General features: G+C 36.5%; 1 protein-coding gene across 3 annotated transcripts in view; it reads left to right on the top strand.

Annotated features, from left to right (window-relative positions):
- Positions 1-1,359: 1,359 nt before the first annotated feature.
- Positions 1,360-27,353, top strand: part of LOC121296837 (calcium/calmodulin-dependent protein kinase type II subunit alpha) — a 77,372-nt gene continuing 51,378 nt past the window's right edge. For all 3 annotated transcript variants that reach the window (XM_041222675.1, XM_041222678.1, XM_041222676.1), the window contains exons 1-2: positions 1,360-1,490; positions 8,195-8,289. In XM_041222675.1, coding sequence (XP_041078609.1) covers positions 1,429-1,490; positions 8,195-8,289 — 157 coding nt within the window. In that variant the 5' untranslated portion in view covers positions 1,360-1,428. The remainder of the gene's footprint in view (positions 1,491-8,194; positions 8,290-27,353) is intronic.

Raw genomic sequence — 27,353 nt, forward strand, 5'->3', positions numbered from 1 at the left:
ATTTTGTTATCCCACACTGGATAACGATGTATCTGATATGAAGGTGCAGTGTTCAACAATCATGCTACATTTTACACTACAATATCATTACTATCTGTTTTTTATATTCTTCTATGACTTGTGCAACCCCTGAAACTACATTCTATAACACGTGTGATAACATACATACAATCTTCATGCAGAAATATATATATATATATATATATATATATATATATATATATATATATATATATATATATATATATATATATATATATATAAAATCACAGATAATCAATTGGGGTTTAGCAACTGTGTATTTTGTTCAGTGTTTTTTTTTGTGTGAAATTCTTAGCGACACACCTGCAACAGCAAATAACCAAGAACAACTGGTTTAAAGTCACTGTGGAAATGTGTGTAGTTTGCCTTAATGCTAACACAAAAAGCAGCATTTAAATAAAACAGTGATGGCTTACTGTAAATATACAGTAGACTTTACATATTGAAATGCTTTTTAAATGATCTTTAAAGTACACGCTGTATTAGGAAGGAGATCCTGGCTGTGTCAATGTCGCTATCAGTACTTTAAGACCTTGACTTTTTACATTTTACCTTGTAGTGCAAGAATAATAAAAAGAAATCAAATAACCATTATATAACAGTGATGCATAAAGGTTTTTTTTTTTTTCTCTCTCTCAAGGTAGTTGGTTATATAATCTTGTTAGGTGAAAACACTTATGAGGAGAATAAAAAGTGGAATGTTTCCATTACAATATAAAAGTACTACATTATTGTCTGCATTATATAAGGCTAACACATAGTTAACTCTTCTTAAAATGTAGGTTACATACTTTTCACCTGCCAAATTTGGTAATACTTTAGTTTAGGTATCCGTTATATATAAATAATACCAAAAAATAAAAACAATGGCAAATGTATATAATACTAGCCTCATTATTTCTAATCGTGTTATTAATAGCACAATTAATAACATATTTATAGATTGTTTAGAATCACTTATAGCGGTGATCTAAAGCGTTACCCAAAATGTCAAGTTTTTAAAAAAGATACCTGTCACCATGGTAACCACTTGCTATTAATTAACTGGCCACAAAAGATCAGTTGCCAAAGAAATATCGGTTGTCTACTGGCTATTGAAGTATGTAGTTGCCCTTGGAAACAAAGCAGAAACCTGTACACTGTGGGTGTATGCGTGTGTGTGAGGAGTGGGATGCAGTTGCTATGGAGACCAGGCTATGTATCCAAGTGCACACTTACCAGGATTGGAGGAGGGACAAAGGCAGTCCGATGATACAAGAGCAGCTCTGTCAATCAAAGCATCTCCCTCCAGTCGAGAGATCAGGAATGATAGAGGCATACTGTATCAAGCAGAGCAAGCCGAATTCAACAGCATCTTACAGAAAGACCAAGATAAGCATCTGAAGCATGGCAACCATCACCTGCACCAGGTTCACTGAGGAATTTCAGCTTTTTGAAGAACTGGGCAAGTAAGTTTCATGTAGACACTAGTATTCATAAAAAGATGTTTGAGATTTTACATACAGTACAGGAATTAAGTACAAGCTAGCTAATAAGATAGAAGGATTTTTGTTCATTCATTTGTTTTACATAGTTTCATTTTTGCAAAGTAAAAGCATAAGATTGAAAAAGGTCTAAATAACAAAAAGGTCTGGTAACTGATTACTTTAAAACATTTTGGAAATGAAAAAAAGCATATCACTATGTTTAATTACTGATATATGATTTAAAGGCAAATTTTCAACCAAAAAAATACATACAAGAAGATGAAGTGATGATAGCATTGTCAACTGAATAATGGAATTTGAACTGTTTCATCCTTGGAGTTATTGAATTACAAGGAAATATTGCAAGCTGCCTTGGTAAAATGCATGATTTGTGTTTCACAGCAGAAACTGAGTTCTTTAAATGGTTATGATATAGTGAGGTATATAGAGAAGTGGACACACATGCCAGGACATTAAGAACATGACTACATAAATTGTGCCAGTATTTCAGAATATCATGTTTAAAAAAAGCTTCAAAATATTTAACTGTTCCTACATAAACTGGTTAAGTGACAAAAGCCTTTAAAGTAGAATTCAGTGGAGTGGAATGAAGCTAAGTGATTCTATTTAAATATTTCATATCTTGGTGTTCAGGAATGTGAGGGTGCTGGTTGAATTGCACTTGAACTCTCCTGCTGTTCATGGCAGCTTATTGTTTCCAAACTATAACCTAGAACCCACACTTTCTTACAACCAGATAGATATAGAAATGGGAAAAATAAAGTAAAAGGTTGAATATACAGTGTCTTTTTGCATGTGTTGCACCAAATTGTGGGATTTCCAGCCCTCTGAGGTTTAATTAAGCTCTGCTGAAAGGTCTGAATTGGATTTCATTTCTAATATATATTAGTATACACACAAACTGCTCAGACAAGTTCCCAGATTTCTTTCTTCATTTGTATGTATTTGTATCAATGGCCCAGCACACAGCACATTTTAATCTGGATAATAATGATAGGATGGCTATTCAGAATTCTAATGGTTCTTTAGCACTGTCCAACACCCACGTTAAGATTCTTAACTAGTCAGCCCCCATGCGTTGTTTTGACAAACTGAAGGTAAATAATTGAGGGGCTGTTATGTAATTCAGTTTCGAGTGGCAATTACATCTATCTCTGGCTTAACTGACCTAAGTGATTTATAATTCATAGTATATCAATGCACCAAAAGCAAAATGTTTTCTGTTTGAAGTTTTCTTTGATGCTTACACAAAAAATAAGATGCATTTATATGCAAATCTGTTGGATCCCATATGAAAAGTTAAAGCTGTCTCGACTGAATAATAGCCAAGGCTTTCACATCTATTTTCTTATCACTGGACTCCTTTTCTTGTGCTGAAAATCAATGGTTCTTTACTTCTTTTTTCAAATTATTATTATTATTATTATTATTATTATTATTATTATTATTAGTTGTAGATATACACCTCTGTATAAACTGTAGGAGTTTACGGCCTTTTTATTTACAGTTGTGGTGCAAAGATAGGGTAGTTATAGATATAAATAAACAGCTGTTCAAAACACTTGGTAAAATCAGAAGATCTAAACAACATCTTGATTTTAAATTATTTTGATTAATGAGGAGGAGGAAGAAAAAAGTATTTAAATTGAAAAACTGCTACAACAATGAAAGAAATCCACACTGCTTTTGCTTTCTTTTACAAGAGAGCTGGATAGTCAAATTGCATACTGTACACCTTTCAACACATGTTATAGCAATACATTAAATAAGAGTAACGGTGAAAGTGATACATCTTTAATGAGCAGGTACATTCCTAAACACTCTCTCCAAGTAGAGGAAAACAGATTTACGGACCTTTTACTTAATGCATACGCAGAAGTGCTGTAACTTTATAGCAAGACTAGGATAAAAACATTTATTCTACTTGTGTGTGGGTGTTCCAAAGTGGTTTTATCTTTCAACTCTCATTATGCAGCTAATAGCAGTGATTTCACAATAGTGGCTTCACCAAGCTTTGAATCCAGAGCCCCCACTACAATGACAATGTTAAAAAAATAAATAAATAACAAATCCCGTTGCTGATTGAGAACTTTGTATTGTGTATCCTCTATAAATTGTTTTGGTGTTCTATACCGAAAAATAAAGCAGAGACATATTTTCTATACTCAGGGGTGAAATTCTCCAAAACAAAAGTGCAGGTATTCATATGCACAGCCAGGTGTAAACATTTAAAAAACTGAGACCATTTGAGTGCCAAAGATTAAACACTTTAAAAATGTAAACATAGTGTACACAGTACATTTGGAAATACAAAATAAGCCTTAAAAAATAACCAATCAATTATAGCCAATTAACCATAAACAAAGAAGCTGAAAATACTGAGAGCTTTGTACCCTTTGCATGTATCACTCAGTCATGTACTGTAATATAACACTAAAGTTAACCCTTAAATGACAAGCGTTGAGAAATATTACACTGTGTAATATGTAACTGCTGCAGAGAGGGAGTTTTGTTTCAAGATATCCTAAAAAGGGATGATGTTATAAAAAATGGTATTAAAAAATATGTGCTATGAAAAAATGATTCAAAAAGTTCTAAGTCAAACAGCGCAGAATAGCCACTAAAATACCCTTCAAATTTATTATGTAACAGGCACCACTACTACGAATGATGTACTTGGCCATTTTAATCTCCATAGTATTCTCTGAAATCCTCCCCATACTTCCCAGACCCTGGGTACTCACCTACAACAGGACCTGACCATGCTACAATAATAGCCTTGGATTAGAACATACATCCCTGTTTCTTTTATTTAGTTTGTACTTATTTCTAATCTTACAATAATATGTTATGTATGCTTCTCTGTTGTGTTTCTTTTAATTACCATGATCTATTCCAGAAAAAGATTTTTCAGGCAGAAACAGTATAAAAGTAGCCTTTTTTTTAATTTTATCCCTGGCATTGTGGTTTCTGAACAAGAAACAAAGTGGCAAAAGACACATTTTCATAAAGTAATATTGTTACTGTGGTTTACTTCCGCCTTTTTTCTTTAGATGTGCACGCAAGTGAAAACTCACACAAAATGTTTTAGAAAAGGGGGCACTGTACAAAGAAAAGAACACCTCACCATTTTGGTTTTTGTTATTAGAGTCTTCATAACAGAAAATACTAGGATCACAACAAAACCAAACATTGATCACTATGGTTAACATGAACCTTGCAATTTGGGCCAGTGTTTGAAAAGCGTGATGCACACCTCCATCTGAATCCCTATTCTGACTCGGTTACCAAAATCTGAAGCTGCATTTTGATACTGTTTTTCTATGTTATTGTTAATCCCTATTGTCCCACACATCACTTGCCATTTTAGAAAATGTTACGCAAATTCTGGCAATGTGGTAAGTCGGTGCAAGGCAAAATGCGTTATGATAATTATTTGCCATCAAATTCATGTACAGCAATGTTCATTTTGAATATTTCAGATAGCTTCTGCGCCACACTAAAGAAAATAATTATTACTTAATAATAATTACTCCATGCTGCTGTTTTCACATTGCACTGCTAAAGTGACTCATGCCAAAATGAAATGTGATCAGAATGAAAGCTCGGCCAATCAACATGCAGTGATTATACTGACATTAATGGTGGCCAATAGCAGCTAACAGAAACAGAAGCAGTATGAGGAAACAGAATGCAAGCAGCACGAACTGTGCTGGGTGAAAGCGCATTTGAGAAATGTTGCACTAGTGGACTGGGTGAGTGGATGGAATGCATCCACGTTGGATGAAAATCAGATTAAATAAGTCCCGGTACGGCATCAAAATAAGTCCCAGTATGGAGTACCAGTGAGCACTGGCAGAATTTCACCCCTGCCTATACTACTAGAGTGGTCTACTGTTGTTATCTTCTGTATAAAAGTTAATGTTCCTTTTAATTGTTTAAGGCAACTTGCTGATAACATTGACACATGGACCAAGTATCAGCTACCTGACATTAGTCTCTATGGGGCTTCTATACATGCTGTAGTGTACAGTGCTCTTAAGTTGCCAATATCCAATGATTTTAAATCAAGGATAAAATAATCTATATAAGGTAACATACTTACAACCTGCCACTTCACAGTCTGAACATTAAAACATAAAACTAGTGTAAATAAATACCTTTCAGCTTGCCAGCAACCACATGAAGGAAGCTGGCCTGGTGTCTGTGGAGCACATTTTCAGATCTCTTTGATGAGTCGTCAACATGAGGTACTGTGTAAATCATTTGCTCTGTGAAAACATCAATTATTAAATACACATTTTCATTCAGTGATGCTATCAACCCGCAAAGTGATGCAAACCCCAGACTGCAATAGCATATTTAAAACCCCTAGTTTGGCTAATGTTGTTCTGCAGATTTGAATTCCCTTTGATGGTGTTCATTATAAAGGAATGTTTCTGTTCTTTCTGTTTTGTTATTGTATCGTGCTTCAGGAGAGCTGCAATACAGACGATACTGGCTAGCTTACAGTAATATCTTAGTACTACTGTCACCTTCTGCTAATGGAAACAAAAGGACATACATTACTAAAAATGCTTGTACAGTAATCTATGTAAGGAATCTACTGCTTTGAAAAGAATCAGTTGTTATTGTTTCATATGTCAATATGGTTTATTACAATGAAAAAAGACACTACTGTACTATTCCCATTTCATTTTCATTTTATTGTTAAAATCTCTGCTCTATAATATAATGCAATTTCAAGAAAGTATGGCCACAAAGGCAACCTGGTCAATTTTGGCTGCAAGAGTTGAAGGCATCCAGTAAATACATCAAGGGTTGGGAATCCCATCATATTGAAGAAAAGTATTACCTAAGAGCAGCAAAAGCACCCATTGGTCTGAAACTAACAATTCCTCATACTGGTGACGTAAATGCAATAATAAACCTTCCCAGCTATTTGGTACCATGGTACCATTATTGACAAACTCTTTCATGGTCACTCATTACAGTGGCCATTATCTTACACTGAGACACCAGAATCACTGCCGAGCCCTCTTGAGGTGTAGTGGACGAAACTTGAAGACCCCAGAGATGTACCCTATTTAGCTCAATCCAGATGGTTGTCATGCCGATTCGCTGGGGAGACCGCACTGTGGTTGAGCCAGCATCGCAGCCATTGTGTGTGCTGATGCACTAGGGAGGCAAAATAAGCTGATCCCTGGAGCCAGCATTACACTTCAGTCATCAGTACCAGTTTTAACATCTACTCTCATGTAATGGAAATCAATGAAAATGGTTTGGCTGAGGTACCATATACAGTATGGTCTGGCAATGGCTAAATAGCGTCTGACCATGGTATTGGCTTATATGAAGAAAACTAAAAAAAAAGTGGTGTAACTTCAAAAATAGTTAGTTTTTACACCCTTACTGCCCTATTAATTGTCAAAGGTCAGCAGCTTTTAGCATGAATTCATGCCTGTCTCCAAACTTCAAATGGTCTGCAGCTGTCGAGTGTCCACTGAGAAGCTGGAGGGCTGAGGTCTCCAGGGCTGTCAACCCCTCAGCTCTCACAAGCAGCGGATTCATTACTGTATTTACACATGGTGTAACCACTCACTGCACTGAGGGAGGACGGCAGTCTGTGGTGCTCAGATCCATTGCCTTGCACAAACACACCATTTAACTGCTCAGGACTGTGGAGACAAACAGGGCATTTTAAACACTTACATCTACCATTTACCAAGAGGTGTGTTGTAAAGCAGTAAGAAACAGCAAAGTAATATTTAATGTAGCTTTAAGCATATTTTATTATTCTAAGTTGTACAAAAATCACTAGTAGGCTGAATGTTAGGCATAGTATTTGATTTATCTAAACAGTGCTAAATCAGACTATGTTGGCATGTTGCCTACTTTTAAATAAAAATTAAAAAAAATTCCTGTGACGATGCCAACATGCAGTAAAGGAATTGTTTTTCATAAATTAGTCAGCAAAAAGCCAAACTCTTGTGTCTAAACAGGAAAATCTTTTCTCATTAACTTTAGCCTCTTTTGTTTTATTTTGTATTGAGTAAAATATTATAGTACTTAAATACCCTTCGAAATTATGTGTTAAATAAAATAAATCTTGTGTATAATGTTCAAAAGCAATATAACATAATTTGTTTAGCCTATTTATACATGTATATTATATATATATATATATATATATATATATATATATATATATATATATAGAGAGAGAGAGAGAGAGAGAGAGAGAGAGAGAGAGAGAGAGAGAGAGAGAGAGAGAGAGAGAGAGAGAGAGATTGTAGAGGATATGATGTAGCACATCCTTAATATTATATCCATTATAATATGGCACATTTATATGGTAAAAGCATAGCTAAGTAAAGTACATTGAAAGTATAGTAAAGCACACACAAGCTTGCTAAAGCACAGGCATGCTAAAGCAAATGACCCCTGGCAGACCATAGTAAACTAATTGCACAGGGTAATCGTGGGGAAAGGCAGTTAGAACTAAAAAATAACAGTGTAGATTTTCATGGCACCCTTTTATTTAAACACAATGTCGTCGTTTCTGCGGTTTGTTAGAGTTCTACCTTTACAGGCTGCCAGAGAAAGCATATGGATTTCCAAGAACGTTTGAACGTTTCCAAAATGGTTTGTTGATGTATTTTCAGAGGCGCGTTTTCTGTGGTGAGACGCTGTCTGAAGGTCCTCACAGGACAGGAGTATGCTGCAAAGATTATCAACACCAAGAAGCTTTCAGCCCGAGGTAAGAAGGGTTTGGAAACCTTTTTATTTCACTTTGCTTAACGCTTGAAGTGAGCTAGTCCTTTGAGCATGCTTGAGCAGATCGCTGATTCAGTATTTCAGACAGTTAATGAGATTATGAAGGCTTGGCTTACACAAAGTCAGAGCATATGGAGACCCTGAAACAATGTATTGGCAATGAAACAAAAGCTGCTTGCATTAAATCCAGTATTCTGATTTTCCTAATTGTTCTTAATGTATGTGTTCATTTAAAACAATAGTGACCAAGATGACCTTTGTGTCAGATTATTCCAAAAAGTTTTTATGTAGGCTAACACTTTACATCAAGTGTCTCTAATTACTATGTATTTACATAGTAGTTATTTATAAAATACATGTGTACTGACACATAATTACAATGTTATTATTATGCATAGATACATATACTTAATGTGTAAATCTTTTTGCATGATATAACCCTAACCCTAACCCTAACCCTAATCCCAACAAAATTTTCAAAATACAATCTCGTATGTGATCATCACATTTGTGCATGATGCATTTTCTATATAGGATTGTGAATGTTAACTATACCCACCTATAAAGGGTTGGATAGGTGATGTTCCTCTGTAATGAAATAACTAAAGAATAATGAATTAGTTTACTCATTTTAAAGGTTGACAATAACTATTTTAATCATTTAAACAGCAACAGATACACCAGCATCCCAAAAACACATGCAGCACCTGCTCCGTAACAAAGTGATGTACACCAGTTTTAATTGTATGATATTTAGTAATATCAATAGAGAGATCAATAATTCACACCTGGTAAATGGCTTAGACAGGGGGTAGCATTCAGACCTGCCATGGTTTAGCATGTTTATTTGGTAGTTTAAACGTTTGGCTGGCCTTTTATATTAGTCAAGCTGTAACAACATCAATTGCTTATTATGTAGAGACATTTACAATTGTGGTACTTTTCATAGCCATAGACAATGTGAAATTACAAGTGCTTTCACATATTTTGAACAGGCAACGATAATAGACAGGGAGCCAGCGTAGCTGGTGGAGGAAGAGAGGGGATGTATGGAAGGAATGGGGAAGGTTGAATATGATTTGGGCAGATACATTTTGAATCTGTTGCAATGGTATAAAAGCGTAAGAGGGAAGGCCAAGGAGGAGGGAGTTGCAGTAGCCCAGGTGGTTAGTCAAGTAATTAAACTGTATTGGATTCAGAATTTACTTTTGATAGTTCCATTATAAAAGCATTCTACATCAGAACTGTTGTGTCAACCAGGTGCAACAGACTTCCATATTCCTTCTTTTGCAGATGTACAAAATCTGACAGTTATTGTTCTTTGCTTTGCGAAGGAAAAACAGAGCACAGCACATACAAAAAACAAGGCATCCATATCAGACAATTAAAACAGTTTGAAAATATGGCATTCACAGAAGACCTATTCAAAAACTAATTCACTACGATGAATAAAAGCGAGCTTAAGATTCTACAGCAACAATTAATCAATGTCATGTAATTAAAGGTTCTGTTATTCTGTTAACGTCAAAAGTCTATTATTACAGTGACAGCCCCCCCCCCCCTTTTTTTAATCAGAATTCAAAACTGTTTAGAAATGAAATTAGATTAAAAAAAAATAAAACAGGAAAGTTTGGGGTCAATGGCAAATGTTGCACTAAAGCTTTTTAGTTGTATTCACATTTTTGTTTGAGCGCTTGAAGTTTTGGAAGAATTGCCTCACACCCTGCCTCCAGGCAATGACGTGCTCTGTGCATGTTTTGAGAATGGGTAATATGTATTAGGATGCGTTACCTAGAAACATTTTGATTTATAAATATGCATCTGGAACTATTCAAAATGCCAATGCCATGTCTGTGGTTTGTCTGGGCAAATAAAGCACATGATTTTCAACACTGTTTATGAGCCACTTGATGTCCTTGAAAAAGGAGCCATCTGTGTTTACAGTCAGGTGCTTGAATGGGCCATCTTCAGAGATACCTGTCAGTGCTTAGCTGCCAGGCATTTTTGACCCATGTTAGTCTAGTTAATTTCAAAAGTTATAAATCACATATAAGAAATGAATCAATCACTGTGACAAATTTGTCAAAATTCCATCCTGTGTCCAGATGTCATCCTGTGCATAGAGAATACCACTATATTACTACTATATTACTACTACTACTACTACTAATTACTAATAGTGTTGCAGTTTCTACACAGTCACAAATTCCTTAAAAACAAAATAGCTATACTGACTGTAGCTTTAGTGCATTTAGCTAAACCACTTTATAATGTAACATTACATTTTGCAAGCTTACATTGTGCTTATGGAAAACAAGCTACTTTTCTCCGTGATGATACTATCTAGAGACTGTAGATCAATATGAATCCTGCACAGTATGGCTCAAGCACTTTGCTCCAGTTACTCACATTAGCAAACCCCCATGGTTCGCCTCGCCTAGATGAATGTCGTCCCTCTAGGCTCCAGCTTCAGTTTAAATCAAATTCCAAGTCAGATGATTAAAACAGTAATGGGTTCTCTCCGTGCTAAATCAACCAGGAATACGGAGTAGAAAATGTAACAGACTTCCAAGGAAAAAATAAAAAAGGAAGAATGAACTAGCTGAACAGGTAAAAAAAAAAATATATGAAATTGGAAAATGTAAAAATAAATGCTAAAACAATCTAATATTTTGTCACTCTTTAGTTTAAGAATCTATTTATGAAGCATCTGTCAATGTATTATTATCAGTGGGTCAGATCAACAGAGATAATCAACTCTTAATCAATGCCGATTATTGATTTTATTTTTTTGTAGATGTAGATTTGTAGAATGTAGATTTTATTTTCTCGTGTGAATGTCACAGGCAAAAAACCAGAAACGGGTGGTTAATCGATTAATTTGATTATTGATTAAACACACCCAGTAGTGGAGAGATAAAATTTATTAATATTTCAGACACCTGTTTTTCTAAGCTCTGTTGCATTACAGCTGGAACTAGAGCATTTGAGTGTCTGTCTTAAACTAGATTAAGTTGAATGTAAATAGAGGAATATAAATAATAAAGCTAGTCAAGTCTATTGAGGTTATCTGTCATTACCCAATCTAGTATAATATGCATATCTAGTTAAAACTTGAAAAAAAAAAAAATGCTGTTGGGGAATTTAATTGAAACATGTAAAGTCAAATGGTGTAGATAAGTCATCTCAAATGACTCCTTCAAATTCAGCACAGGGAGTTGAGCCAGGGGGCAAGGACAGAAGCTGGAGATGAACAAATGATCTGAGAAGAATATAGTGTGTGAAATAGTTTAAACGGCTAGGTCATAGGCTGAAGACTTTGATATTGGGGGACTTTCAAGCAGTCATTATAGCATATGCCATTGTGGGTAACTTGTTCTGGTTTCCAACAGTTCCTCTGAAATTCCTCTTTGAACTTACAGACTTAATGAGGTTAAAATTCCCCAGTGTTCCATCATTTTACACCTGCTAGGAATTGATAGATGGGAAAATGGTGGCCACATACTGTGTCCTACCCAATCATACATATGCAGTATTTTGTGGAATGTCTTAAGTAGAAATTGTCTCCATTTTATATCCGCTACCATCAGTGAATTGCAAATTGGCGCCACCTTACATGGCATGATGCATTTTCTTGTGACTCTTGAAATAATTGTACTTTCAACACGTTTAGACACGGGTCTTCAGTTTCCTGGCTATTCAGTTTTCGTTTCCTGGTTCAGAATTCAGCATCATCAAAACAGTGTCCAACAATGTCAAATGATGTTAATATTTTTTAATATAGGCCACACATGAACAAATAGATGTACATTTTGAATATGTTCTTGTGTTCCCGTTACTTTCAAAGGGATTTTCTAATTATACAGATAAAATGGCCACATATTTATAATGGGTAACACTTTACATAAAATGTCTCTAATTACTGTATATTTACATGTAAGCCTTTAGGCAAGACCTCTCTCTTTTTTGCTAGTAATAGTAAAAAGACAGATGTCTACTAGCCGGATCCTCTCATTCTCTTCAGACTCGGACAATAGCCAGCAGTCAAGTACGTCAAATTCAGCCTTTCAGCCACCGATACTCTCTCCACCTCAGCAGTTTCGCAGATCCAAGCACCACAGCTCAGCACCGCAACCACTTCATTATAAAGACTGGCCAATTCCAAAAATCACGAAAACTCTTTTTGATAAAGGTATACCCATCCCAGCAGGAAGCGATCATCTGGCATTATTTTATATCATCTAGCAGCCAACAATCAAACAACCTCCAATAAAAGCAAATGCCTTTCAGTCCCCACGAGTGCCATTCCAGTGAATAGCGAAGCTCCACAACAGGCAAGTCCAGCACCATCTGATCTCGTTTACAATCTGCACCAGGAGATATTTGAAGATATAAAAACATTATTACATCCAGTCACAGAAGTCATCGCAGCCATCAACATTAGACTTGATAAACTGGATACTCAGATACCAACGCTAGCTAATGCCGCCATTATCCCTGCCTCTGCAACTACAACCTCAGCTGCTGCATCTACTTCTGGTTCCTCCCCCCGTACTCACTTCCGACAACCCAACATGCAACATGGCTCCTGTGACAGCATCTGGATCCCAAGCAGCTATTGCCACCCAGCGTCATTACTTATCTCCAGCACTCCGCCCAAGCATTATTGAAAACATAAACCTCATTTCCATTCTGATAGCCACATCACATTTCCACTAGACCACTGGGTTGTTGACTGTGGGGATTTATCATTAAAATCCAGAGATCTACACCTTTTTAAAAATCTTACTGTGGGGGAATTTGCGATGGCTTTCTCAATTTACTGGGATGTCCTCTGCTTTCAGTACCCTCATCGCCGCAACGAATTAGATCAGTACATGTTTTACGTTATGGACCTGTCAGTAAGATATGGAGGCACCATGTTTTATGACAAACTAATCTCAGCTCCACATGATCTATCCCTGTTACCGATAGTTCATTTATAGGATTCAGAGGCTATCTAGGATCTGAATTGTTTTCAAGCAAAGCGGATGGTCTTCCGAGATTCAAGATTTATCTCCTCATCTTAAAGCTTCGGCTCTTCTAAAGATTTACCCTGTTGTTGCAGCTGCACATATCTGTGCTCACCACTGGTCTAGGAAATCCATTTTATTCTACAGCGACAACAAATCAACAGTCCATATCATCAATAAAGGCCGATCATCCTCGCCTTTCATCATGAAGTTACTCTGCCAGCTCATTTGGATCTCTGTTTCAAACAATTTCATTATTGAATCATGTTACATGCCAGGCATCCTTAATAATGCAGCTGATGCTCTTTTTCATCTCCAGGTTCCCAGATTCTGTCAGCTACTTCCCGTAGCAGCAGAACCTCTTCAAATCCTCCAATTCAAAGACCTGATATTCGATTAACCCTATGCAGTCCTATGTCAGATTTTTCTCTTTTTCTCTTTCCAGTCCGATGTCGGACTCTGGCGTATCTCATAGCCCCATGCATTATAGAGATAACATGGACATAACAAAGGAGGTAGGTGCTTCTGCATCCAGCGCGCAAAGAATATCACAGACATTTGCAGAGCTGTTTGAGATGTTATAGTAGTAAAATAATGACTTGGATCATATTATTGAGGAGTTTTTGATAAAAAAAAGTGATCAGGGCTCCTGAGTGGCGCATCCAGTAAAAGCACTCTGCTTGAATGCAGGATGCGCCCTATAGCCTGGACGTGGTGCTTCTGCATCCAGCGCGCAAAGAATATCACAGACATTTGCAGAGCTTTTTGAGATGTTATAGTAGTAAAATAATGACTTGGATCACATTATTGAGGAGTTTTTGATAAAACGAGTGATCAGGGCTCCTGAGTGGCGCATCCAGTAAAAGCACTCTGCTTGAATGCAGGATGCGCCCTATAGCCTGGACGTCGGTGCTCAATTGGCTGAGCGTCGCCTGGGGGGGGGAGCGGGAGGGTCTAGGCCAGCCAGGGTGTCCTCAGCTCACCGCGCACCAGCGACCCCTGTAGTCTGTCTGGGCGCCTGCAGGCTTGCCTGTTAGCTGCCCGGGAGCTGCGTTGTCCTCCCATGCTGTAGCTTCTGGGTGACTGCATGGTGAATCCACAGTGTGATGGCTGACGGCACACATTTCGGAGGACAGTGTGTGTTCTTCTTCGCCGCTCTCGAGACAGCGCAGGGGTGGTAGTGGTGAGCTGAGCCTAAATAATAATTGGCCATTTCAAATTGGGAGCAAATAAAAAATAATTGCCAACAACTAAATTAAAAAAAAAAACAAACAAAAACAAAACAAAACAAAAACTCACGAGTGATCAGGAGAGGATCTATCAGTATGCATGTCTATGAAGAGGGAAAAATATAGTGAACAAGGGATGGAGCTTGGCTGTAGATACAGTATTGAGTGTCCTTTTGCAATTCAATGCCTTTTAAACCTGTTTTACTCTGAAAAAAATGTAAACAGCGCGTATGAAAATAAATTAGACCTGACGCGCCTGACAATCGCTGAATAAATCGACTGCAAAGGGTTAAATACATCAATCTCTAACCTGCTTCAATCTGCCTGGACCTATATGGCAGCCACTTTGAGTACATCCACAAGGCAGTCATACTCCACAGCATGGTCTACCTTCTCAACCTTATGCACCCAAGATCATATTCAACCCATTCTGTTTAACCAGGACTGGATTTTAACTTTTACAGTCCACAAAAGAGACTCCTTAAATCTTTCAGCTGCAAACATTAAGACATACACTTCCAGCATCCAATGCCACTATCGCCTTCATGTCAGTACCATCTCCGATCCTATTATCAATCCCGGCAATACAGCTGATGCTTAAGAGGGATAGCAAAAACTTCAGCCCCTGTTTCCACATCTCAGCTACCTATATCTTCAGGCCTTGTCTCGCTGATTCTGATCCTCTGGAAAGGTTCCTTTTCCTCTTTTGAAGATCTCCTGATGGAAACTCTATGCCTTACCACCTTCTTTGGATACCTGAGATGTGCCGAATTTACTGTTCCATCAGTTTCCAGCTTCCCTTCCCTCGACATCCGTTCTAGCGATATTTCTGAAGTACCTAACTCCCACTTCCTTCCTTCACATGGATCAGCTGCATCAAGGTCAGTTCATCCAAATTTTAAACTCAACTCTCCGTTATACATCCATGGTAACATAGATCTCTCGGAAGAAAACTTTACTCCATTGAATCCTCTGTTCATTGACAGTTCACGCTCAGTATTAACCAGGTACTGGTTCTCATCCCGCCTATTCTCCCTCATCTCTAGAGCAAGACTACTGCCTCAATTCTATACTCTCTTTCAGGATTGGAGCATCCACTTCAGTATGTCAATCCAATCTTATAAAGAGCATGGGATGCTGAACATCATCAGCAGTAGAGGGCTACATTCATTCATCAGTTTCAGACATCACCTCTGCCCATCAAAGGATAGTCAGTATGTCTGGAGTGGGGGGGGGGGGGGGGGGGGGCTATATGATTGCCTGGACCACCAGAGGTTTCCTCCTAACAAAACTGTTTTTTTCCTCTCCACTGAGTGGCAGGTATAAATCACATAGCAGTTACTTAGTAAATACATTTGTATTTACACATAATTCCAACGCTATTGTGCAGAATTACAATTCATTTGTAAATCTTTGTATGTAAGTACACAGTTGTATAAGAAAAGGGTTAGGGTTAGATTTAGGGTTAAGGTTAGGGTTAGGGTTAGAGTTAGGCATAAGGATAGAGATAGGGTTATCGTTAGGGGTATGGTTATATTGTGATTAAGTACATTGTAACTATGCATAATAACATTGTAATTATGTGCAAGTACACATGTTTTTTTTTTTTACTAAGTAACTACTGTGTAAATACACAGTAATTAGAGATAATCAATACACAGGCAGCAATTAGTGGGTAACACAATCTGGAACTGCCTGTTTCATAATCTCAAATGTCTCAGAAGTAGCTGCTAGATCAGTTGTTGTTCTCACTGAGCACTAGAGGTTAAGGCTGAAATACCTTTTCACAGATTTCACATGCTCTGGATAGTTTTCATTCTGTTCATCCAAAAGCATTGTTGAAACCTGAGCTCTGCAGAGACATTCTGATAATTGCGCTAACGGGCAAGTTAGGCAAATGAAAAGAGAGAGACAGAGAGTGAGAGAGGGAAAGGGAACTGATGTCACCTAAAGGTAGCTTCTATCTATTCAACTACATACTGTATTTATTTTACTAAAACTATCTTCTGTTGCTTATACTTATGATACATATTTTGCCATACTGAGCATATATCAGGAACATAATAATACACTGGGGTTTTCATCAACAAGTCATAACATTTAAAACAACACAGTAGTTTCTTGAGCAGCGTACAATTTCAAATTAGTTTCTGTCTTCTTTGTGAAGGAGAGATCAAGTTTTCATGATCAAATTGGGATTTTAATGGTTATCTTATTTTTTTTGTTTGTTTTATATGCATGTTTGTTATTAGTTTTATGGACATAATACACTTAACCAACATAATTTTAATATGTATCTTATTCTGTTTGCAGGCTATTTATCATTAAGTGATAAGGCCATTAATAATCGCTGATCACTACTGTGTACATTAACAAAGAGCACTAGGGGTACTAATCCTTGATTCCCCATGGTAACAGTATCAAGTTTTATGTCATTTATCTAAATTAGATAAATGACATAAATGGATTTTCTTCTTGTTACTGCATCTTGTAAAGCACTTTGTGGTCCACTTTGAAAGGCGCTATATAAAATAAAGATGGATTGATTGATTGATTACATATCTACCCTTATTACCCACCTTCTAAAATGTTACCATGCTAATTATGCAGTTTACTGTGTTTTTATTGTATGCATGCTATGTATTTAACACACCTTTCAATTGTTTTTTACAATACAATACTTTGATGTGATTTATCATGATTTCAAAATGCTTTTAGCAATGCTATGCATTTACCTTGAAATACTGTGATAACATTTTGTAACAGCTATCTAACAAGACAGAATAACCATTCTGAAAAATAAATAAATAAATAATAACAAATGACTTGTTCATTTATTATTAAAAAAGACAACTAAACCGCGCCTCCTGTAGCCTTGCAGTTCAAGTCATTGTTTTTTACTTATTCTCTTATAATGGACTCCATGCTGTGTTTTATCCTATATATTATTCAAAATATTCTTCCCTGTCATGAAAGATAGGGAGTTACCTGGCAGCCCTGCACATGCAACGTGAAGTGTAGTTGAGAATCGGCGCATACGAGTGAGGAGAGAGCAATGCGGGGAGGCTTAATAAAGCTGTTAAATTAAATAATGAAAATATGCAGGTTGTCAGTGACAGTCGGACGAACAAGTAAAGCTGTCAAAAAGGATGTCTCTGGCTCATTAGGATGTGCTGCTTCTGCAAATAGATTCTAAATATATCTGCTCTTAATGGGGGGGGGGGGGGGGGGGGGGGGGGGGTGCTTAAAACTTCATACATATTAATAAAAATGTACTGCGCTGGACCGAAAATTTAATATAATATCTCAAGCTGAAATGTAAAAACACATGTCATGTCATAAGAACATTGTGCTATTTTTTTTATTGAGATTCACATAGATTTCCTAGAGGCATTACTTAAATATCTACAGTTATTAGCAGGTTAACTAATTGCTGGTTGCATAAAGAAGATAACCTCAGAAAGGTTAGAGAGTTAAGGCGATATCAAATATCATCTCTTTTATTGATACTTCATTGTACAAACTGTTTAGTTGTTGTAAAATACAGCTGCTCTAAGAGGATAGTTTTACAGTATATTTCAGTTCTGTAGCAGGGGCTAGTGCAGTTGTACTAGTCAAGTTCATAGAGAAAAGACTGCTGACACTGGCTTATTGTGTCCAGAGTAATTATCAGTTTGTCCCGTGCTACGGTTCCACGAGCACCCACACTTTGAAATGTATCTATTGTATAAATAATATTATTTCAAACATCCCGCTGGGGGACTGAAAAGCAGTTTTGCAATCTTAAAGTGACTTTAATGATGGGATTAAATGTAATGTTCGGGATGAAATTGGGATTTAAGGTTAGGATTTGGAAGGAAGATGTTCCTGGAACATTTCATGTAAGCCCAGTAAGGGTGGAGGCAATAGTCTCATAGTACTACATGTGCCTACAGGAATTCTGTCTGGTAAAGTATATCAAAAGGGGAAACAGCTCTCTAAATTACATCTCATCTCTCTGATAAACCTTCAATCCCTTGAGTTTGTTTTTATTTTAAAAACAAGTAAAACTGATTATAGAATGATTTCCATTGTGGTCATAGCCATATTTTCTGCTTTTATTGTTTCAGTAGCATAAGCAAGTAATATCATTGACTGCAGATGGGCAAATGTGTGAATGTTGCCTAACACATGCACACAATAAGAGGGCTGAACTGAAATATTGTTTTATTTTTTCTCTCTCTATGCCCTGTTATTTTTCCATCTCTATTTATACCCATCTATTCCAGTCAACCTTTCTCCTCTTTTCTGTGAATGTATGTATGAAGCAATGAACACGATCTTGTTTTGACCTGTGTGTCTGCCTTCCTATCTTCTGCAGGCTTATATTACCTGTCAGCCAGCTTCTGAATCTAGCTGTGTTTCTGGCTCACTATATACCATAACAAAGAGTGAGTGTTCTTTCTTTAATCCTCAAAGTGCCCAGAGTCCAAAAGATTTTGTTCAACATGGCCATTTCCATAACGCTTCCTCCTTGCTTTGTGGTTGTCAGCTTGCTAGCTATCAAATTAGATTCAGTCAAGCTGTGGATCTCAATGCCTCCTCCTCTCCTCTAGTGCTTTCACTGAGCATAGTGGGGTCCACAGATTCAAATGTAATGATGGGCTTCTGCATATGGAGCAACTTCAATGCAGTTTGGAAATGCAACCTCACTAATCCAACTGCATCTGCGTTGTCTAACTCTTTTTGGCTAAAAAGCCATAGTGATGATCGGAGAGCCGTACAAACTAAAAAATCTGAAATGAAAAAACAGTGCTGTCAACCAGACTACACACTTGTCATACAAACACTTCATAATTTTTGTGCATATTTACATTTTACATTTATGTTTTGTTTATAAATATATATCTATATATATATATATATATATATATTATATATATATATATATATATATAATATATCAATAATAGATATTCTGACCCGAAATCAAAAGAGACATACTTGGCTCAAAAACCATCCACTGGACAGCCTTGCCAAACAGTGTTGATGTTAAAATAGCTTCCATCCAAATGTAACTCTAAAAAGTCTAATTTGAAACATTTTGCAGTAAATATAAGCCTATCTAGTAATTCAGATATTACTTCTTGCCCAGCTACTTTTTGAAAGTAAAACTTGAATAAGGTCAGGTCTACCTTTTGAAAAGCTTTCGCTTGATTGAGGAATGGGAGAAAAAAAACTTTTACAAAGTAAGGGTTAAAAGACTAATGACTTATGTTAGCTATTCCATAAACACAGATAGATGCCCATTGCTGATGATCCTTGTTAATCCATCTGAAGGAATGCTGGTCTTCAATGGGAAGCATGTCTGCTGATAATAGCTTTGGCACTCCACCAACCATCATTCCACCAATAGATAATGTGAGAGAGGCCAGACACGTGGCCTTTCAAGAAGTGCCCCTGAGAACCTGCTTAGCTGGAAATTAAACCAGTATGGGAAAATGTGTTGTGAAAAAATGGAAGTTGAAGTTACATGTTTTTAAGTGCCTGTACATCACCTCTACAGTTTCATTCAGTTGTGCTGATTTGTAATTGTATTTTTGGGTCTTTGGATTATGTTACTCAACATTAAAACTGTCCCTTGTCCAGTTTCATGAAATACTTAATTAAATGTCACGTCATACTGTTATTACACTGTAATTACACATCCGATTACTTGGAAATTACATTGCAATTACACAATCACAATGTTAAATGCATGTCATTACAAAAGACATGAGCAACTGCCTAACCTTTGTGTTTTTTTTAATAAACACATAGCTGCACTGAAAAGAAGAACTGCTCGTATATTCCTATCAATAGGTTTGTTTAGCATTTTTGTGTAAGCTGATGACTTATTTATTCAAACCTAGACACATATATCAGTAGTAATCATATAGGAAACTTCATAGGCAACATATGTAGGTTATCTATCTATTTTTATAACAGGTACTATATGGTACATAATACAATATAAGTATCCTAAAAAATGTTATAGGAGATTTGTTTAATGTTTATTTTAAACTCATACATTCATTATAACCAAACAGTAAAATACAAATAAAGGCACTATTTACCACTTTCTAAATGTAGCAGAGGTAGCTGACCTTGTCTGTATGGTAGCAGTCTTGCCTCATACCTTCCCAACACAGTCAACTACCAGATGGTAATGCCTTCTCATTTCTACTGCCTAAATATCTGACATTCTCTGATCTTCACCACTGTGCTCTACTGTGATGCTTTTACAATATAAAGCATAATAGATAATCATTCAAATAACAAATACAACCAGTTTATAGTGAACAAGTATTCAAGCGTAAGACGAAGAGTATCCAATTCACCAATTTCAAACCAAACACATCTAATTTGAACTCAGATGCATTTATTCTCTCTGATTGTTGTAATCCTAAGCATGGCTCCTAGGGTGACTAGATAGCAAGAGCGAAAAATTTCAAAACACTTTCAGTTGGTGAGGGGAGGAAAGAAACCTTGTGAACTACTGCACAACGCAAGAGACGCAAACAACTTATCTTCTGTTTTTTTTTATTCCTTTGCCTTCCTGTATGCATTGCACTTAGGCATAAACAAAAACTTATAGAATTTTTTTTAAAATACTCCAAAGCGGTTAACATTCTTGTACACTGTTCAGATGACAATGATGTTTTAATCACCCTATCAGTGCATCAGTTCTGGCCTTTCTATCACCTGCTGTTCTATACATAGCAGGTGGAACAAAGTCAGTGCTGCATTGTTTTGACTTAGGTTGCTAAAATCAAGTTTTCAGCATTAGACATAAAATACAAAAAAAAATAGATGACAAAGCAAAACAAGCAAATTATATTTCGGCTGAGGATCATGTCAAGACATTTCCCAAAGAAACTGTACATACATAATTGTTTTGCTCATATTGTAATGTGACTTAAAGAAAATATGATTGATCACTGTAACTTCAGAATCACACATTAAACAAAATGCCTACCTCGGTTTAAACAACCTGCTGTTTACTTTTTAAACGCAGTTAGAATTTTAGACCCAAACAGGCACGTTTTCTTTGTTTTGACTCGGTACTGATAAAAGAATTCCTGGATGGGACAAATAACATTATTACAATAAACCACTGAGTTTTCAACTTTCCTACAAAATAATTCACTGTGCTATACATATTGCAGATTCCACAACCAATCTTCCTATTTATATTACCTGCAAGTAAAGGGGATGAAGATAATGAAATATAATTTGATTTTAGGAAAGTGGCACACGTGGCACTAAAAAATACTAAAAGCAATTTAGGAATACATTTATTAACACTCTAAAGTGTTGAACGAGGCCCAGCTGTTTCATCCAGCAGGAGTTTGCAAGAATAAAATAATCTAATTCTTGTCTCTTTTGGTATTGCTTCCTCTGACAGAATGCTGAAAATCCTGATAGGCTCAAAAATGTTCTATTTCTCCTCTACAGTACTCTCAACAAGGCTAATGGAAATACACATGTAGGGTCTGCCAACAAACACTGCAGAATAAAATGCTGCTAGACTCACTCTCATGCCATCAGTTAGCTCCGGACATTATGCCAGCCTCCTAGGAAACAAGTATATTGACGGTATATACAAACTTTTAGTCACAAACCATTCGATTTGATGTCCTGTCATTATGTTAAAAGACAAAGAACCTTCTGGCCAGACACAAAGACAAATCATGTTGGCAATCTGATCAAAGACAGAGACCATACCTGTCACCCCCTGTCCATTTATGGAACATTAATCTAGTTTTCTTTACTCTAAATGCCTGTTTCTCACATCACTGTAAAAGCCATGACAGAGGCTTGGGGATTATTCCACCAGTTCAAACTATATACTCTATTCTGCAATTTCAACTCATTCAATATCCCCTCTTCACAGGATAATCTACTCCTGTAATTTTCTAATTCAGATGGTGTGTAGTTTTCAAAGTTATTTTTATATTGTCATAGACCACACATTTTGTCCCCTTCTCATTCTTTAAAATTAATTGGTATGAGATGAATGTTGAGAGGAAAGGCTTATAGCAAAGATACAATAATCACTAAAACCTTTTGAATGGGATCTTGGTTGTGGAGCACACTGTCCCTAATTAGGATATCAAGACCTCCCTTTCATCTGGTTTTTAAGCCTTAAGTCTTATTCAAGTCCTAAGCAAAGAGCAACTGAAAAAGGATCTAGTACAATATCACATTGCTTTTTAATGATGCTGCTGCTGTCTCAGAAGTCCACAAAGTGTACCTCTGAATATGAGTAAACCTTGTTTAGATCTATTCTTACCTTGTGGATTGTATTAAAGTGCTTTGTTCTATCCATTTGGATCATGATTCCAGTCAATCTAAAATTGCTGCTATTAATTCTAGTTCTCTCTCCAAAAATATTTTAAACTGTATTTGTTTTTGATTATGTGTGCCGCTTTTTTATTATGGAAGTTATGTGTATGGCAAGTGTTCCTCTTTAATGTGCTTGTATTGGATGTTTTTGAAAAAAAGATATATAAATAAATACCATTTGTCACTCACTGCTGGCAATGGTGATTTAAACTTGATAAAACCCATAAACTTGATGGAAACCTATTCAGAATCATTCCTGGATCTTCTTTCAAACTGGATGCATTACAGTTTGCATTCAGTCATTTTGAGCTGTTTTTAAGAGGGGTGTATATGTTGGCTCTGGTGGGGTTTCACTTTAGAGTTTCGAAGTAGAATAAAAAACTTCTGAGGCCATCTCTTTAAGCACAGATAGAAGAATGATTGATATGATTGAACAGCTGGAATGCTGCATTTTGCTTGCAATGCACATTTTGTGGAGTTAAGCAGGGATCTAGATGTTGCCCAAAGGGTGGGACTATGAGCTGAATTGTGTTACTTGTGAAATATAATGGCAGAACTGGAGACCAACATCCTCTCTACATATCCACACTAACACTGTGACACAACTTATTGTCAATTCCTGAGACTGCCTACAAGGTGTCCATGGTCATTCGAGCCAAGATGTGTGGTGAGCTTGTGCACTAATGTCTATGCAGGGCCCAGTTTAATCTACCTAACTCACTTTACTGTCAACCCAAACTGAACTAAAACCTGCCAAGTGCCATGTGGAGTGCAATTAGCTTTCCTTGGTCGCTTTCCTGGAGGTCTGCTGCGTTAATTGATATGACCACAGATAGATCACTCCTCTTTAAGAGTCACCTTTCTCTGTTTGCCTTTGTTACAGTAAGATTATTATTATTATTATACTACACCTGTTGTTTCAGCATGGCTAATTAAACCTTTTGTCAAGTCTTTTGAGGTCATTCCTCTGCCGATGTTGCTATTTCAATTAAGACTTTGTCAATTATTATTATTATTATTATTATTATTATTATTATGATTATTATTATTGCGTTATTACCGTTGTTTTTAAAAATCTATATTTACCTGTCTGTTTGGATAAATACCTTGGACTAAACAGACTTCTCTTTCCATTCAAATGAAGGAATGGTTTTTCAACTTGGCTACTCCCGTCTACTCACCCTCTCTCTATATATGTAGAATTGGTTGGGCCAGCAGAGTTGAAAGTTAACATTCAAAGGCATGTAAAAATATATATGCAATAATTATTCAATATTTGAGCAATAGGAACCAGACCCAGTCTCAAGATTGCAGACAAAGGAAAATGTGAAACAAATATATAAAATTACATTTAAAGCTACTTACTCTTTAAGAAATGTCAGATCAATGGAGTACACCAGTAAGTGACTCCCTTGCTAAAGTATGGGTGAACTGTTCCGCTGCATCTCAACCCAGAACTAGAAAGAGCAACAACGCTGCAAAGGCTTTCTCATCTCCAGGCTTATCTGCTTCAAGTAGAGCACATCATATTGTATTATTCGGAGTGGTTAATGGTTTTGAAAGTTACTCGATTACAGTGCTGGAGACTAGAGAGTGACACAGGAATTAAACTTCAGTTCTGTCCCATCTTGTTCCATCATACCTTTTTCTGTCCCGTTCCATCCCGTGAACATTTTTTTCAATGTCATTTCTGTTCCCATCCTGTCCACCAGAATTTTTCTCATCCCGTACTGTTCCATATATATATATATATATATATATATATATATATATATATATATATATATATATATATATATATATTTTATCATTTTTTTCTTGTCAAAAATCCCGTCTTGTCAAAAAATGTCCTGTCCCATCCCGTCCCGTGATATTTAAGAAAAAAAGAGAAGACACTGATTTATTTTTGGGTTGCCCTTTTTGTTATATATATGTTTTTCATTCTCATCCTGTTCCCAGTTGAATTTTTTAAATGTCATTCACCTCTGCCATATTACCTATTACAAGAATAACAAGAACCACACAAACCTACTTCAACCATTTTATTATGCATAATGTGTTGCTAACAGAACCCCCCCCCAAAAAAAAAAAAAAACTTGAGTTTCACTCCAACCTGAACTCTCAATAAGTTCCATTAATCTAATTATTTGCTGAGGCTGGCATATTTAAAATTAGATATGATCTTTTTCAGTTTTACTGTAAATGTTGGTTGCAATCAATCAGAACGTTTACACGGCAAAGCGTTTTCCGAAAACTAAAGTGCCAGATCTTAAATTCAGAGATTACTAACCTACACCTCTATTCAAATTCCCCACAATGTGCAATCAGTCTTTTCAACATCTCATCCTGTTCTATATTACCAGTTTCTTTTGCAGACATTATTTTAAATTCTCATGTCATTTTAAAGCTGGAAAACATTTGTTGCTTCAGTATGGGCTATTAAAAAATACATACAGACTTTAACAAATGTATTACTTTATCCCTAACTAGACAAATGGATGCATGCAAACTGACTACAGATTATTATTATTATTTTCTCAGTTTTCTAAAATCACGCGCAGGAGAAAAGGGTCAAAGTGTGCACATGTGCAGTATGCTATTTCAATAAGTTTTCCAAAAAGTGTGTTTACATGATATACATGTTGTTAGTTTTCTAGGTGCTGTTTTCCGAAAACTGACTCTTGGAATATTCCGATGCACTTTCCGAAAACTTTGTTTACATGACTCTTGATATTGGAATTAGTTTTCCGAAAAATATCAGAATTCTTATACTCATGTAAACACACTGAATGATAGCAAGACACAGTGGGTTGACTTGAATGGTTGGGCCAGTGACATCACTAAATGGGGTCTGTCAATTAAAATGAGTGTCATTGATACAAGGGTTATAGTGTCTGTCTTGGTCAATACAGTGGCACTCAAAAGTATTCACCCCCCCTTGGACTTTTCCACATTTTATTCTGTTACAACATGGAATCAAAATTGATTTAAAATTAGGAGTTTTGCCACTGATCAACACAAAAAAAGTCCATAATGTCAAGTGAAAAATAAAATCTACAATTGTTCTAAATTAATTACAAATACAAAACAGAAAATAATTGATTGCATAAGTATTCACCCCCTGGAGTAAATATTTGGTAGAGGTACCTTTGGCAGCAATTACAGCCATGAGTCTATTTGGATAAGTTTCTACCAGCTGGACACTACAATTTTTGCCCATTCTTCTTTGCAAAATTGCTCAAGCTCTGTCAAGTTGGATGGGGACCTTTGACGAATTTTCAACTCTTTCCACATATTCTCAATTAGATTGAGGTCCGGGCTTTGACTGGGCCACTCCAGACATTGACCTTTTTGTTTTTAAGCCACTCAGGAGTGGCTTTGGCTGTGTGTTTGGGGTCATTGTCCTGCTGGAAGATAAATCTTCTCCCAAGTCCCAGGTCTCTTGCAGACTTCAACAGGTTTTCCTCCAGGATTTCTCTGTACTTTGCTGCATCCATTTTGCCCTCTATCTTCACAAGCTCTCCAGACTCTGACGCAGAGAAGCATCCCCATAGCATGATGCTGCCACCACCATGCTTCACAGTAGGGATGGTGTTCTCAGGATTATGTGCGGTGTTAGGCTTGCACCAAACATAGCGCTTAGCGTTGAGGCCAAAATGCTCTATTTTGGTCTCATCAGAGCATAGAATCTTCTTCCACCTTGTCTCAGAGTTTCCCACTTGCCTTCTGGCAAACTAGCCAAGACTTGATTTGAGTTTGTTTTCAACAATGGCTTTCTTTTTGCCACTCTCCCATAATGGCCATTTCTGTGAAGCACCCTGGCTATTGTTGCCATATGCACAGTGTCTCCCAGCTCAGCTGTGGACAACTGTAACTACTTTAGAGTTGCCATATGCCTCTTGGTGGCCTCCCTGACTAGTGCCCTTCTCTCCCGGATACTCAGTTACTCTAGTTTCCCGGATACTAGACAGATTCACAGTTGTACCATATTCTCTCCATTTCTTAATAATGGACTTTACTGTGCTCTGGGGGATATTCAATACCTTGGAAATGTTCTTATATCCTAACCCTGATTGGTGCTTTTGAAGAACCTTATTCCGGATTTGCTTTGAATGTTCCTTCGTCTTCATGATGTAGTTTTTGTTTGGAAATCTACTTACTAACAGTGGGACCTCCAAGAGACAGGTGTTGCACACAGATGGATTCCATTCAACTAATTATGTGACTTCTAAAGACAATTGGTTGCACCAGTGCTTATTTAGGTGTGTCAAAGCAAAGGGGGTGAATACTTATGCAATCAATTATTTTCTGTTTTACATTTGTAATTAATTTAGAACAATTTGTAGATTTTATTTTTCACTTTGACATTATGGACTTTTTTGTTTTGATCAGTGGCAAAAACTCCTAATTAAATCAATTTTGATTCCATGTTGTAACAC

Source organism: Polyodon spathula, chromosome 22 (assembly GCF_017654505.1).
Source record: "Polyodon spathula isolate WHYD16114869_AA chromosome 22, ASM1765450v1, whole genome shotgun sequence".
NCBI lineage: Eukaryota > Metazoa > Chordata > Actinopteri > Acipenseriformes > Polyodontidae > Polyodon > Polyodon spathula.